We start from the raw sequence: 13,209 nt of genomic DNA on the forward strand, positions 1-13,209 counted from the left end.
CAAGTGCTTTCGGACAGCTTCCAGATCATTTGGGTGTATGGGGTGTGCCCTGTGCTTAAATGGAGTCTCATCAGATAGCTTGATTTGGTGTTTTACCCGATTAGTTCTCCCAAAGTCAATGTCATTTTGCGCGAAGACCTCTGGCATATTGGCAAGTTTTTGTGTTACTCTCTCTCTCCACTGAGCACTTATGGGTGAGTCCTCGAAGTTGAAGTTGAGGCCTAGCTTCTGCTTGGTGCTAGAATCTGGTGTCACCACACAATGCTCATGTGAGAGAACACGCTGAAATGCACTGATTTCCCCAATCACTCACTTCTGGGGAATAACAACATCATGATCCAGCTCATTAGTCAGTACGACCGGCACTTTATATGGTGCTTTCTGGGGCAAGTCAATGAGGCAAGGTTTAACTAACACCCCACCTGGCAGTGCTGACAAGGAGGGATGTTCTAAGAGGACAGATTTCTCAGTAGTAGGACTGTTTACATCGATTAACCCCTCTAACACTACGGTTTGTCCTGCTGGAACTAGCTGGGGGTCTTTTCCGAGCGAGGTGACCAGACCAAGGCGGTTATCCTTGCACTGCCTGTGTCGCAGCCCCAAAATCTTTAGCACTGCTTTGTAACCATATTGTGATGGTTCATACTCTTCAGGACAGGTATCACGATGGAGTTCGTAAAGTAGATCTAGTGTGTTAGTACCTATCAAAACTAGTGGGTGGGGAACTGTACGAAAATCTGGAACCACCAATGCTAGTGTGGGGACTTCAACCTCAGCACCCAAAAACTCCTTGGGGAATACAACATTAATCTCAATGTAGCCTAGATAAGGCACAGATTGGCCATTGGCTCCTTCAACCTCCAAAAGCTCAAAGAGTGGCCGGATCTCATGTTGTGACAGGTTCTGATTGTAAAACGACTGGGGAACAGTGGTGACTTGAGAACCTGTATCCATTAAGCAGCTAACACAATTGCCCTCTATTTGAACCTGTGCTGTAGTCTTTGCCCCTATTAAACCTTTGGGTAATTTGAAATTACCACGCTCAGCATTCAATGTTAACATTGCACCCTTCTTTGTGGTCACTTTAGGCTTCTTATCAGCGGGACGTGTTTGACCCGTTGCAGTCCCCATCTGTCCCACGACAGGGACTGAATTCAGTTTAACGAGGGTGTGTTTCGGTGTTGGTTTTCCCATAACTGCTGACGGATTCTCAGTTCCTTTCTTTTAGCAGCTACCAGGGCAGGATTTGGATCTGACTCACAGGTGGCCGCAATATGACCATCCTCCCCACAACGGAAACAGTACCACGGTTTTGGCTTTACAGTTAACCCGCTGTGTGGAGGGGGCCCTGGCTCAGTCTTTGCATGGTTAGGTTTTTTAGTTTCATCTTTCTGCAAGTGTTCTTTCTTAGAAGCAGTGGTTTTTCTTTGTTTCATGAGTGCTGTCAATTGACTCTTCAAGTCAGCAACTTGCTTCTTTAACTTACTTAGGTCACTTGATTCAGATTCAGCTTGTGTTTCGCTTGTTTCCTGAACACTCTGTCTATGGGAGACAACCTTAGGTTTTGTAGTACCAAGGTGCCGTTTCATTCTACTAGTTTTTGTTTCTTGCCTATTTTCTGCAGTACGCAGCAGCAACAAAAGCTCAGCGAGTGATGGGGGTTGCCGATCCTTAAGTTCTAGCTGCAAGACAGCAAGCAAGTCATGATTCCAACAACCCCTGTAAAATTGTTTCAGGAGGTGTTTGTCGACCTCTTGTGGCTGTACACCTCCCCTGCGTACAGTACAGTTCAAGGCCACCTGCAGGCGATGCAGGTAAGCTGAGGGTTTTTCTCCAGGATCTTGCAACGTGTTCATGAACCTCACCAACAATTCCTCCCCATCCTCAACTGTGCCAAAGGCAGATTCCAATAATTGCAGGTAGGTAGATGGTGGCGCTTCGGGTCCAAGATGTCGAACTACATCTGAAGCAGGAATGAGGAGGCTCTCGAGAATTTTATGAGTCTTCTCCAAGTCAGAAACAGAAGTGTCCTCCATCATTAAATCAACATGAGAGCGCCAAGTATCATAATCAGCTTCATTATATGGCCGGGGAATCTTCCCAGAAAAAGCTCTCAGCCTCAAGGTGGAATGGGTACGTGACATCTTATCATCACTCTTTACAATGTGTTCAACCACAATTCTCTGTACTTCTGGTGGGTTAAGCTCACCAGGATTTAGAGTCAGGGATCTCTTGGTTCCAGAGCTTAAAGTCGGTGTGCGATATTCATCATCAGCATGGCCAAGCCTAGGACAGACTGAAATACCAGCTGATTCATTAAAAGTAGCAGGGGTCTGGCTGGGCCTGGCAGTATGATCAGCTTCCTCTATTTCAACCTCAGTACTGAGTGCAACACTTTCTTCGGCGACACCCACAGACTTTTCGATTTTTGTCATCACCTCTCTCAGTACCTCTTCAAAATCTTTCCCACTTAGCTTGGCTATTCCTCGCAGTTCACTCAGGTAAGTATCTGTGACACTCCCCCCCAACTCTCTGGGAATAAACATCTGTCAAAGCATGTACAGAAAATACTACATCAGGATTGGCAGCTGAGGGGTGGACATAAGGCAACAAGGGTCCTAAGGTTTGCACTGCTACTCCCGAGTTATACTCCACTATCTGATCCTTGTTGAATTCAGATACTTGATCATCAATGGTGAGGACCCTACTAATAGAGCCGTACTGCTTTAAGAACTCAAAAATCTCTTCATCCTTTTCTGATCCTGTTACCCCACGCACTATGACAGCATTTGGGACCTTAATACCTAATTTTTCAACAAACTCCATCTTTTGGTGAGACAGACGGTTTTACCAAAAGCTCACTCACACAAAATGTGCTTCACTATCGTCACCCATTAATTCAAGGCTCCTGGCTGGCTCGCCACTTTTACACTGTAACCAGTATGTAACAAAATATATAAACAATGGGCAAATCAGAAGACTTCAGGAACGACAGGAGCCCAGAGGATGGGTAACCACAATGAAAACACAACTGCAAATGATGAAGCAATGGTTCAACTGTATTTGAAAGTTGTGCACTGTATTGCATTTACAATAACAACCAAAATTGTGTGTGCGCGCACAGATACCCAAAATAAAAAAAAGAAAAGAATGTTAGACCCAGGTCTTTTAAAAATGTCAATAGGATCCAGATCAGGCCTGTTTGGTGATCTGGTGAGTTATTGGTGTGAGTTCAGTCCACGATCGATGTATGGTTTGCACTGTTTTGTCCTACCACAGTTCAGGCAACCAGACTTCAAGATTCAATTCCAAATGGGCTGTGGCTCGCCATCCATTGCAATGGAAAATTATTCCTCTTCTGTGGATTTCCACAAAGTCTGTAATCCAAAGTTCTCCGGGAGTCTCGGCTCCTTTCTCCAACTCAAAAAACCTGACCTAAGAGTGAGGTCAGAATTACTTCAAATGAACATTGTTCACACTTAACTAACAACACTTCTGTTTAAAGTATAAAGCATGAACAAAATGTGTTTCAATTTCTAATGTTGTACAACTAATCAAATTCTAAGCGTTTTCATTACATGGCAATGTAGCTATCACCAATCATTAAAGCAATTCACACTGCTCATTAAAAGTAGCAAACTCAATATACTCTGCTCACTGTCAAGTAACAACAGTGATGAATAAAAGTAACACAATAAAACATTTCAATACAACAGATAGACATACTGTTTTTTTTCCTTAACCTAACAACAGCTAATAAGTTCTCAACTAACACTTAACAACGGGAGTGTGCGTTTAGCTAATACCCGCTAGCTACTTGCAAAGTACCGTCACCATTAGCGTTTGTTTTTTAAAGCAAACAACGTTAACATTTCAGGATGCCGATCAGTGGCTATAACAGTTTGGTTACTCACCAGTGCAAAGCACTTCGTACTCATAAAATTAGCTTTGGCTATCCAAATCTGGCGGCTAATCAAGCGGATACCAACAGCTTCGCTGTTTCAACAGCTACCACGTTTTCCCCACAGGTACAGCTATGGCGCGTGTGGTCTAAGCAGCCTTAGCAGCGCAATCAAACATGAAAACACAAGGCGGGACAAACAATCCCATTGGTTGGACTGCATTTGTATCCAGGTCAAAGAATAGGGCTTTGGAGCGTGATGTCACGGGGGTGGGCGTGGAAAGGATTTTGGCCTGATCCGCCATTTTCGGGGTCTAAGAGCAAGCGACGAAGGAGCGAAAGCACAGCCATGGTTCGTACTTGCTGTGTGGTCGGCTGCAATGTTCGATCTTACGATCGGCACGGGAATAAGCTTGGGTTGTCTTTTTATGCTTTCCCAACCTGGAAGCAATATCAAGGAGCTCATGTATCGGATGTTACCAAATGAAGGCGTCGAGCCTGGATAGCAGCCGTGAGACGAGCTGATATCAAGTTCTGTTCCATCTCCCCATATCACTTGGTGTGCTCCAGACATTTTCATTCCGGTAAGTGCTAGATATGTTCATATCACACTTTATAGCTGAATAATATTATCGTTGGTGGTCTCGGAAGTTATAGAAATTGCGATCAAACATGAATGGAGTGACTTTGCAGACATATGTGCTATGTAAAGATTCGCTAATTCTTTTGCACAACTGTAGGGAAGCCTGCCTATGAAATGGATCAAACAAATCCAGACTGGGTACCAATGCTACACATGGGGCACTCCGAAATCCGAACATCACATTCAGACCGTCACAGGAGGCGAACACAACGCCAACAAAAAAAAGCACTAGTAGGAGGTAAACAACAACCGCACCCCCAACCACAATTTCTTATTTTAAAAGTTGATCTTAGTCAATTAACACAAACATTTGAGTATTCATACTGCCTTAATGTATAAACCACTTTAAAATTCCCTTGTGTATTTGCACTCTTTTTATTGGACAGGCTTTCACAATGGAGCTGCAGAATGTGAAGGTGAAGCCCCAGCAGAAGTTACCACAGAAGAGCAGCCAGAGATGGACACCGCAGGAGAGCAACTCCATAACAACCTTGTTATTTTGGCTGAGGGCCAAATTTGTCTTGGACAAGTAGAAGCAGAGGTAACGGGTGCAGATGCAGAAAACAGTGATATCAGAGAGAAACAGACAGAAGATCAAAGACTGACAAATGATTGTGTGCGCTGTGTACAGAGCAGAGCAGAAATAAACCGGCTGCTGGAGAACAGAAAGCTTAAATCAAAGTTGGACAAGACAGAGCTGAATGAAAACTTTTTAAAGGATGATACGGAAAAAGTGAAATATTACACTGGTTTTACTTGTTTTGCTATTTTTATGTCCGTGTTCGAGAATGTGAGGATGAAGACGTTACCTTCATTGATAAAATTGTGAGGGTGTGTTGTGTTTTGGTTAACATGTGCCCTAGTGTGGTAGTGAAACCAGGCACACATGAGACTTGTACTTGTTAATTAATAATTGTGAAAACTCTCAGTATGTCTCTGAAGACATAGTACTAGTAAAACCTTTTTTTTTATGTGTTATTGTATGAACACACTGACATTACGTTATGTAACCATTTCTGTACCTGTTTCACCAAAATGACGTTATAATAAAAGCAAGATAACAAATAACTGTATTTCACTCTTTATTTTACAGTTTGACAATTGTTACATGGTAAGTGCTGCAGGTTTGAAATCAAGTTATACATATTTCAATGCTCTCTTGTGTTGCAGTCTTGTGCGTACCTCGATAGCTTCTGCCTGTTCTTCAGTAACTTTTGCTGCATTTATGTACTTTACACAGTGTAGTTGCAGCTCGGTAAGACCAAGGGACTGTGCACCTGTGTTGTGCAAACAAGCCAGAGACATTGGTAATGTGGATGATTGTACAGTGTGTGATGTGTAGTATTTCTCCAATCCAGACAAACACACTGCTTTATTGTGTTTATGAAGTGTGTCTAACACTGGTGACAACTCCTCAAACGTAGCAGAAGGAATCTTTCGTTTTGAAGGACGGCTTCTTCTGCCTTTCACCACAGACGGTCTGTTTATATTTTCATCAAGAGTCTTTTTTTGTGCTGCTGAAGATGGAAAGTCAATGTTATGGCCAACCTCTGGCTGTATCTTGGTTGTGTTCCCCGGCAAAACCCAGTAGGCTGGTTCATCTGTGACAGTCTTTGTGCCACGGATCCTCACTGTTGCCTCCACTTTAAATAGAAGTGCAGCGACATGGGTGCAGGTCTCAGCAACTCCGGCCATACAGGTGCAGTGTGCAGCTTCGACCTTCCCCGTGGTGCTTACAATTACCCATGGTCGTAATGCAGGTTCATTCAATCTTTGGGAGTGCAGTACCTGTAACATACAAGGACAAGGTTGATGTAAAGACAATAAATGAAATGAGACAGGGAGGACACGAATTGGCGTTAATAATTTGCCCGATTATCAACGTGTTAGTTTGCATCTACTTTACAATTATGGGCACATAATATGATAACGATATTTTAGCAGTTCGATGATAAATGTATAACATTAATTATGGTGGGGGGTGGAAAATGGCTATTACACTTGATGCGCTTCAGCTGACTTACCTTGGTATGAATGACAACGTACTCAGAGTTTGGCGGCTTGAAAATACCCAAATCTTGCACCCAGCCGTTGGTAAATTGGATGTGCGCCTCCAGTGACTTGTAATTTCGGAACTGGTTCGCTGTGTAGGCGCTTACTCCACAAACAAGATAGGCGGAGACATCGGGGTAGGACAGTGGCGGTAGGTCGTCTGGGTCTTTACTCCACTGCCGTATTTCGTACGGGTCCAGATTTGCGATGCACTCTATTTTTTTCAAGTAACGCTGCTTCGCCTCTGGACGCAATCGGTCTCTATACCGTCCGTTTTCTTTTGAGCTGCTTTTAAGCATGATTCTTGTTGTCGTCGTTCCAGCAAAGTGAATAGGGCTTTGGATTCGTAGACCCCGAAAATGGCGCTGCGCTCCCATAATGCATTGCGGCGTGACGTCAACTCCAAAGCCCTTATAGGGCTTTGGAGTTGACGTCACGACCTTTGAGAAACAAAAATAAATAAATAACACAAATAATGCAATTCCATACAAAATAATTTGGATTTTTTCTTTAGAGTCTCTCTCCAATCATAAGTGTTTTTAACTGAACAGAATAAAACACCTTTAATAATAATTACAATAAACAGTCTCTAATTGCATCTGTTTGCCACTGGGCTACACTGGTCTAATGCTGGGCTCACACTGTGCGATTTGTGGCCCATTTTGAGCCGATTTTTGAGTCATGCGACCAATTTGGTGATCGGCCCGATTTTGGCCTTCATTGTGCATCGTGTAGTATACGTGGGGTAACGAGAAGCGATTAACACCTCACGACCAGCTCCCGATCATCAATCGCTCGTGAGGGTCTCACCGCAGCCGCTCACACTGCTCACGCGCAAACACGTAAACGTCGGTGAAAAAGACGGAGCAGCATGGCTGTGCAGCGTGTGATCTGGACACAAGCGATGGAGGCACAACTTGTAGAACTTTGGAAAGCTCATCCGAGCCTTTTCGATGTGGCCTCACCAAATTATCACGACCACAACAACCGTGAAAATAGTTGCATTTACATTGCTGCTCAATCACAGCTGCCTGATCAGTGTTCTTCATTAGCAATTTAGCAAAGTTGATGGTGGTGTGTGTCTGTGTGAGTGAAAGACACACAGCAAATTCAAAAGTGTTAAATGCTTTGCAGACATAGTGTTATGTAAGGTTTTTAAGGCTGTGGTGTTAATTTTTAAGTAACATGAGCCCAGCGGCAGCAGCAACGCTAAGCTAACACTAACTAGACTAAATAAACTGAGTTTATCAGCATTTTTACATAAAAAGTACTTGTAACTTATTTAAATTGAGTTCTAATAACAAATTGATAAAAACCGAGTTTAGCCTATTTAATATTTTTAATTAAATACAATATTACATTTTACAGTGTAGTTTGGTAAAATTTTACCACAATTTCCCTGATGAAGTTTTGAGGGATATGTTTATTGACAATCTGGATATCTATAAAACTGTGAGACAACTGCTTAAAAAAAAGGCGTGTTTTTATTTAAAAAAAGAAAAAAAAAGAAAAAAAGCAATATTTTAATAAATCCTATTTCTGACATGCACCCTCCAAACTAAAAGTTAACATTTTCAAATAATAAAAACTCAATTGAAACAAAAAACCTGCTCTGCACTTAAAAAAAGCAAGACTAAATCAAAATAAAGTTATTAGTTCAATCAGTGTCAAACAATGGTCTGAGTTTTACACGAGTTTACAGTTGTGTGAACAGAGCACAGAGAAAAGGGCTCAACAGGGAGCTTTGGAGGACTTGAGTACTTAGAGTGAGGGTGGAGGATGTGTGCTTGCCTGGCCTGACAGGCTGTTGTTAGGCGGTTGTTAACAAAATCTAATATCCAGTGACATATGTAGTTTGACCACCACCTTATTTGGAATGATAGCGTTGTTGCTGAGCTGTAGTCAACAAAGAGCAGAGAGATATAACTCATTTAGCTTCATTTTTCCCATTTGTCTAGTGTGTTGGGTGTTTGCTTCTGAAGATTCTTGAAAGGTCTTGTGAATTGTGGGTCTTATTTCATATCATATCTTATTTGTTCCACAGTATGGACGCTCTACATACTTACAATCTTATATAATGTATATAGAATAGTTCAAACACACAACAGTAGTTGCCCTTGAGGTTTTATTTCTTTTCAACATGAACAAAATTGGACTGAAAACTTTCAGAATGCTGCTTTTGACTTGTCACAGTGGCCACTGATCAAACAAACATCTACTCAGTACTTCTATCAGCTCTACTCATTTGAATCATTTTACAGCCAAAACAGTTGAATATGCATCCTAAAATACCACATAATGCATAAAAGACTTTATAAATGTATTTATAAAGGACACGCGTTTTGTTAAATTAGCAAAAAGAGTAATTAACAATTTCAATAACCTTGCAAGAGCACCTGTGAATGTCCCATCAGAAATTTTTTTTAATCTTAAGTATTGTCACATTACAATATTGCACTGAAGTTGTATACTTGGCAATAATAATATACTATACTGCCAATGAAGACTGTACAATATCTTTTAAAGGCACCATCAAAGTAAGTATGTTGTGTTCACAGTGATTCCAACAATAGATGATCAGCAGTAAGACTGAAATCTTCACGGCTTCAGTGTATTGAGGTTAGATTGAGAGGTGAAGGTCTTGGATCTGCAGCAGTCAGATGCAGATCCCCTGGAACTCTAGAGCTTTCCACGTGCAACTGTAGACAGAGGCTTGGAGTGGATGGCACATGATGTCTGTTAAGTGCGCCGTGAAAGATACAGGAACTCCTCCCGGGTTTTGGGGTCCTCGAGGTAGACTCCCAGCATGGTGCTTGTCACTGTGCGGCTGTTCATCTTCTGGACACCACGCATCACCATACACATGTGCCTGCAAAACACACAAGTGCGCTTATCAAACCTCTGCAGCTCCTAAGCTTACTGGCTTCTAAGCTCTGCTTAAGGCCAGCATTTTGTGTCATATAATGCTATATGAATATCTGTGCAATATAACAGCAGCTTTAAGCTGTACAGATAATAATGTTGAAGGTAGTTTGTGTGTGTATGTTTGTACTTACGCCGCTTCAATAACCACAGCTACACCTTTTGGATTCAGAGCCTCAGATATCCCAATGGCGATCTGCTTAGTCAGTCGCTCTTGAACTGAAACCAAAACAAAACAAAGAAATTCAGCTTATACGGTACACTAGATGATGCCAGTTTCGTGCTGTTACTGCGTGCACACATTTGCCGGATGCTTACCTTGAAGCCTACGGCTGAAGATCTCCACAATCCTGCAGAAATCAGAACACAAGGAAAGCCAAGGAGATTAATAATGATTCAGTTTTTAATAAACACAGTCTGGCATCAGTCCCTGACTACCGGCCTCTTCTCAGCAGACTGTATAACTTGTCATCTGTGAATCAGTCACATTCTGTAAATTTGTCATTCATAGTTCAACGTTAGTGAGACTGTCTCAAGTTCATCTGCAGCTACTGTAACTCTGCATCACTATATTCAAATTTAAAGAGATATTTTAGGACAGGAGGAGAAGGAGACAGGCAGATAGGCTGTGATAATAATCTGGGATTCCCACAGGTCCAAAAGGATTTTCTCATGGCTCGAGAGCGAGCAGAGTTTAGACTTGTGTCTGATGAGAGGCCTAGATGATGGCCAGTGTGTTTAGGCTCTAAGCCTCCAGGTCAATGCACTGGAATAACAGAAGAACACAGTCAGCTGACACTAACACGAGAAACATACAGACACAGTGGCAGCTGGAGGGTACAGTGCATGTGTGTGTGGGTGCGTGCGTGCGTACTCTGTTACCTTGCCAGCTTGCTCAGTCCCACCACTTTTTTGTTGGGAATATACCCGATGTGAACCTGGAGAGGGACAACAGCCAGTGAGAGCACATAATCAGAGAAATACAGGAGGTCAATATTAGCGGTTGAATGCTGAAATTAATTCATTGAACAATGCTTAATGAGTAAGAAAGCTTTCTTTCTTGTCTCACTCTTTCTTTTTTTTAAATGTAACATTTCTTTCAGTCACATAGACCTACCTTGCCAAAAAAGGGCACCATGTGGTGTTCACATAGTGAAAACATGTCTATGTCTTTCACAATCACCATCTCATCGTGGTCTTCATCAAATATGGCATTGTTTAAGATGTCTGGTGATACAAAAGCAAACGTATGCATTTAAATTATTCCATTATCTTTACTTCAGTTAACAGAAACATTCATCTGAAATCTTTTCAATATCCTGGAATCATAATAATAATGCTTAATACTAATAATACTTGATCTACCCGTTATTTTGTGCCTTGATCTTTTAATTTTAACGTCTGTGAAGATTTGAAATATCATGATTTGACCAACCAAACGTTCATAAGTAAAAAATATGCTGAATCCTGAGTTAAGTCATTTTGCTAACTCACTCTCTCATCCCCTCTCAACTTTTTCCCAGGTGACTCACCATCGATGGTCTCATGGTAGCCCTTGGTGAGGAACTGGATGGCTTTAGCTGCGCGCAACGGGGTGCGCAACAGTCCCTCCCGGTCGGTGTTCTCCCCAAGATGCCTGAGGATGTCGGTGTAGGCGGCCTCCAGCGCCGGTAACCGGGACGCGTCCTCCAACTCTTTGCGGGATGTCTCGTGGTGGTTGTTGACGGTTGACATATTGTTGTCTGTGTGGAACTCCTCCACGATGTCGCCGACTTTTGTACTCATGGTTAAGGCGCGCTTGGACTGAAGTTCAGGATGAAGTTCCGTTGCCCTGCGGGTCTGGCTGGCCTATTCAGTAGTTATCCTGTTTATGGAGCCTGCCTGGGATGCGCATCAGGCTCCTATTGGTCGGAGTCGTGCGTACGTCAAAAAAGGAAGCATCGTCAGAGGGGTTAAACACTGACCAACCCCGCCCACCTGCAAAGAAGAAAGAAAAAAAAGAAGAAGAAAGAAACCGACGCTAGATATCTAACGTCACTTGAGACCTTTTTAATCTCCTTTTTAAATCATCTGAGTTGATTTGTTCCAGTTATGTTGCTCTGATACAAAAAAGGCTTAGTAAGCTCGTGAGGCTCATGACTTCACATGCTCTTTTTTTTTAAGTTTATGGAAATCAAATTGTTGTGTAATCACGTGAACTGTCCTGATAAGCAACAATCAAAAGTACAATGTTTTTTTCTGCTGGGAATACACAGCCCAAAATGTCAGAGGGCTTCAAAGGTACATATCTCCATTAAAGATACGTACAACCAGTCTGTTTAACTCTATGTCTTAATTATGAAAATGTGCATGGTTTGACATTTATTTTGTAATATTATTTTCATAAATAAAATTATTTAATACAAACAAGCCTTGTGGGATCTGATATCTGATAAGTAATAAATGTTGTTTGCATGGTGATATAGTATTTTAATCATAATAAGAATAATAAATAAGCGCTTTATAAATAAAGTTACTAGTAACTTTATTTATAAAGCGCTTTCAACCAAAGCGCTGTACAGCTATTTGAAAAAAACAAAAAACCAAAACATCAGTATAACTTTCTTTACCTTCTAAAATTATTTTATATAAGTTTAAAAATGTTAGTTCCAGTTAAGTTCACGCTAGAAAGGTCAGTAAGTTCAGTCTACACTTCAGGGTCTAAGTATAGAGAGCATGTGCTGTTAGGTCGATAAGGTCTTAATTCAATGGGGTTATTTTTTGTTTTAATTGAATTAACTGTTTCTGGGTAGCAGCTGAAAGAAGCATCAGATACTCTAAATAGGACAAACTATGATAAGTTTAAATGAAAGGACTGCTTCATATTCTTGGAAGAAATCCTTTGCATTAAATGACTGCCTGAAGTATAGAACCCATGGGTGTGGTCATGAAGTGGTTTCTCCCCTGAGAAGCTCAGCTAAGCCTTCACTGCAACCACTTTCAGCTGCTTCTTATTTGTGGGTCCCTCTGAAATTTGTTTCCAGTAACTGAAAAGCATCTACTGATCTATTAACTCCATGTTGAGTTTGTTTGATGAAATTCTGGCAACTCTGATCCATAAGAGGTTAATTATAATTATATGAGTATATATATTATGTTAATTGGTGTTTCTAAATTGCACATAGGTGTGCATGTGTTAGCCCAGTGATAGATTGGCGACCTGTCCAGGATGTGCCTTTCCTCTTGCTCTATGCTAGCTGGGATAGGCCCCAGCACCACCCAGGCGACCCTGGTAAGGATACGCGGAAGAGAATGGATGGATGGAAGTCGAAAATTTGGGTTATCATTTCAAAAATTTCGACGTAATAACTTTTAGTTTTAATATATTTTAAACGATTTCATCAGTTCTGAGTTATTTACTGAGAAATGTGAGTTAGAAAGTCGATATTATTTATGTTCCGGTGATTACTGAAGTTTTAAGTCAGGTTCGAAAATGTTTACATAACATTAGTGTTCCGAGCTACTGAAGAAGTAGAAGAAGAAGCGAGCAGCGTTCTTGTCATTTACATGTTTCCGCGACTTACTCGAGAGTTTAAGATCATTCAACCATCTGTTTATACGTGGTTTAGCTTTGAATTGTCTGCATTTGTGAATAAAAAATGTTCCCAGTAAGCGGCCCCGGTTGCGTTCTTGTTTCTATGGGAACATCTCG

General features: G+C 41.5%; 3 protein-coding genes and 1 pseudogene across 3 annotated transcripts in view; 2 read left to right on the forward strand and 2 right to left on the reverse strand.

The window, feature by feature from the left end:
• Positions 1–11,830, forward strand: part of cript (cysteine-rich PDZ-binding protein) — a 71,550-nt gene extending 59,720 nt beyond the window's left edge. The window contains exon 6 of the mRNA XM_085170936.1: positions 11,042–11,830. The gene's annotated coding sequence lies outside the window, so the exon portion shown is untranslated. The remainder of the gene's footprint in view (positions 1–11,041) is intronic.
• On the reverse strand, positions 950–3,941 carry LOC146512510 (paraneoplastic antigen Ma3 homolog). Its single transcript, XM_085170673.1, has 2 exons — positions 3,915–3,941; positions 950–3,435 (listed from the first exon to the last, which is right to left on the reverse strand). The coding sequence occupies exon 2, from the start codon at positions 2,544–2,546 to the stop codon at positions 1,155–1,157; it is 1,392 nt and encodes a 463-aa protein (XP_085026799.1). The 5' UTR covers positions 2,547–3,435; positions 3,915–3,941; the 3' UTR covers positions 950–1,154.
• Positions 4,144–7,001, forward strand: LOC146512511 (uncharacterized; annotated as a pseudogene).
• Positions 8,705–11,303, reverse strand: gch2 (GTP cyclohydrolase 2). The gene is made up of 6 exons (XM_085170931.1): positions 11,051–11,303; positions 10,636–10,745; positions 10,401–10,456; positions 9,837–9,868; positions 9,653–9,737; positions 8,705–9,465 (listed from the first exon to the last, which is right to left on the reverse strand). Exons 1-6 carry the CDS (start codon positions 11,301–11,303, stop codon positions 9,336–9,338), a joined length of 666 nt encoding a protein of 221 aa, XP_085027057.1. The 3' UTR covers positions 8,705–9,335.
• Positions 11,831–13,209: the final 1,379 nt, after the last annotated feature.

Source organism: Neolamprologus multifasciatus, chromosome 8, assembly GCF_963576455.1.
Source record: "Neolamprologus multifasciatus chromosome 8, fNeoMul1.2, whole genome shotgun sequence".
In the NCBI taxonomy this organism is placed as follows: domain Eukaryota; kingdom Metazoa; phylum Chordata; class Actinopteri; order Cichliformes; family Cichlidae; genus Neolamprologus; species Neolamprologus multifasciatus.

Excerpts from the sequence above, each read along its gene's own strand:
- LOC146512510 (XM_085170673.1), bottom strand. The coding sequence starts at position 2,546 with ATGTTTATTCCCAGAGAGTTGGGGGGGAGTGTCACAGATACTTACCTG.
- gch2 (XM_085170931.1), bottom strand. The coding sequence starts at position 11,303 with ATGAGTACAAAAGTCGGCGACATCGTGGAGGAGTTCCACACAGACAAC. Across the intron at positions 9,869-10,400 it reads GGACTGAGCAAGCTGGCAAG|GATTGTGGAGATCTTCAGCC; the intron begins GTAACAGAGTAC and ends TGATTTCTGCAG. Across the intron at positions 9,738-9,836 it reads CTTCAGCCGTAGGCTTCAAG|TTCAAGAGCGACTGACTAAG; the intron begins GTAAGCATCCGG and ends TTTTGGTTTCAG.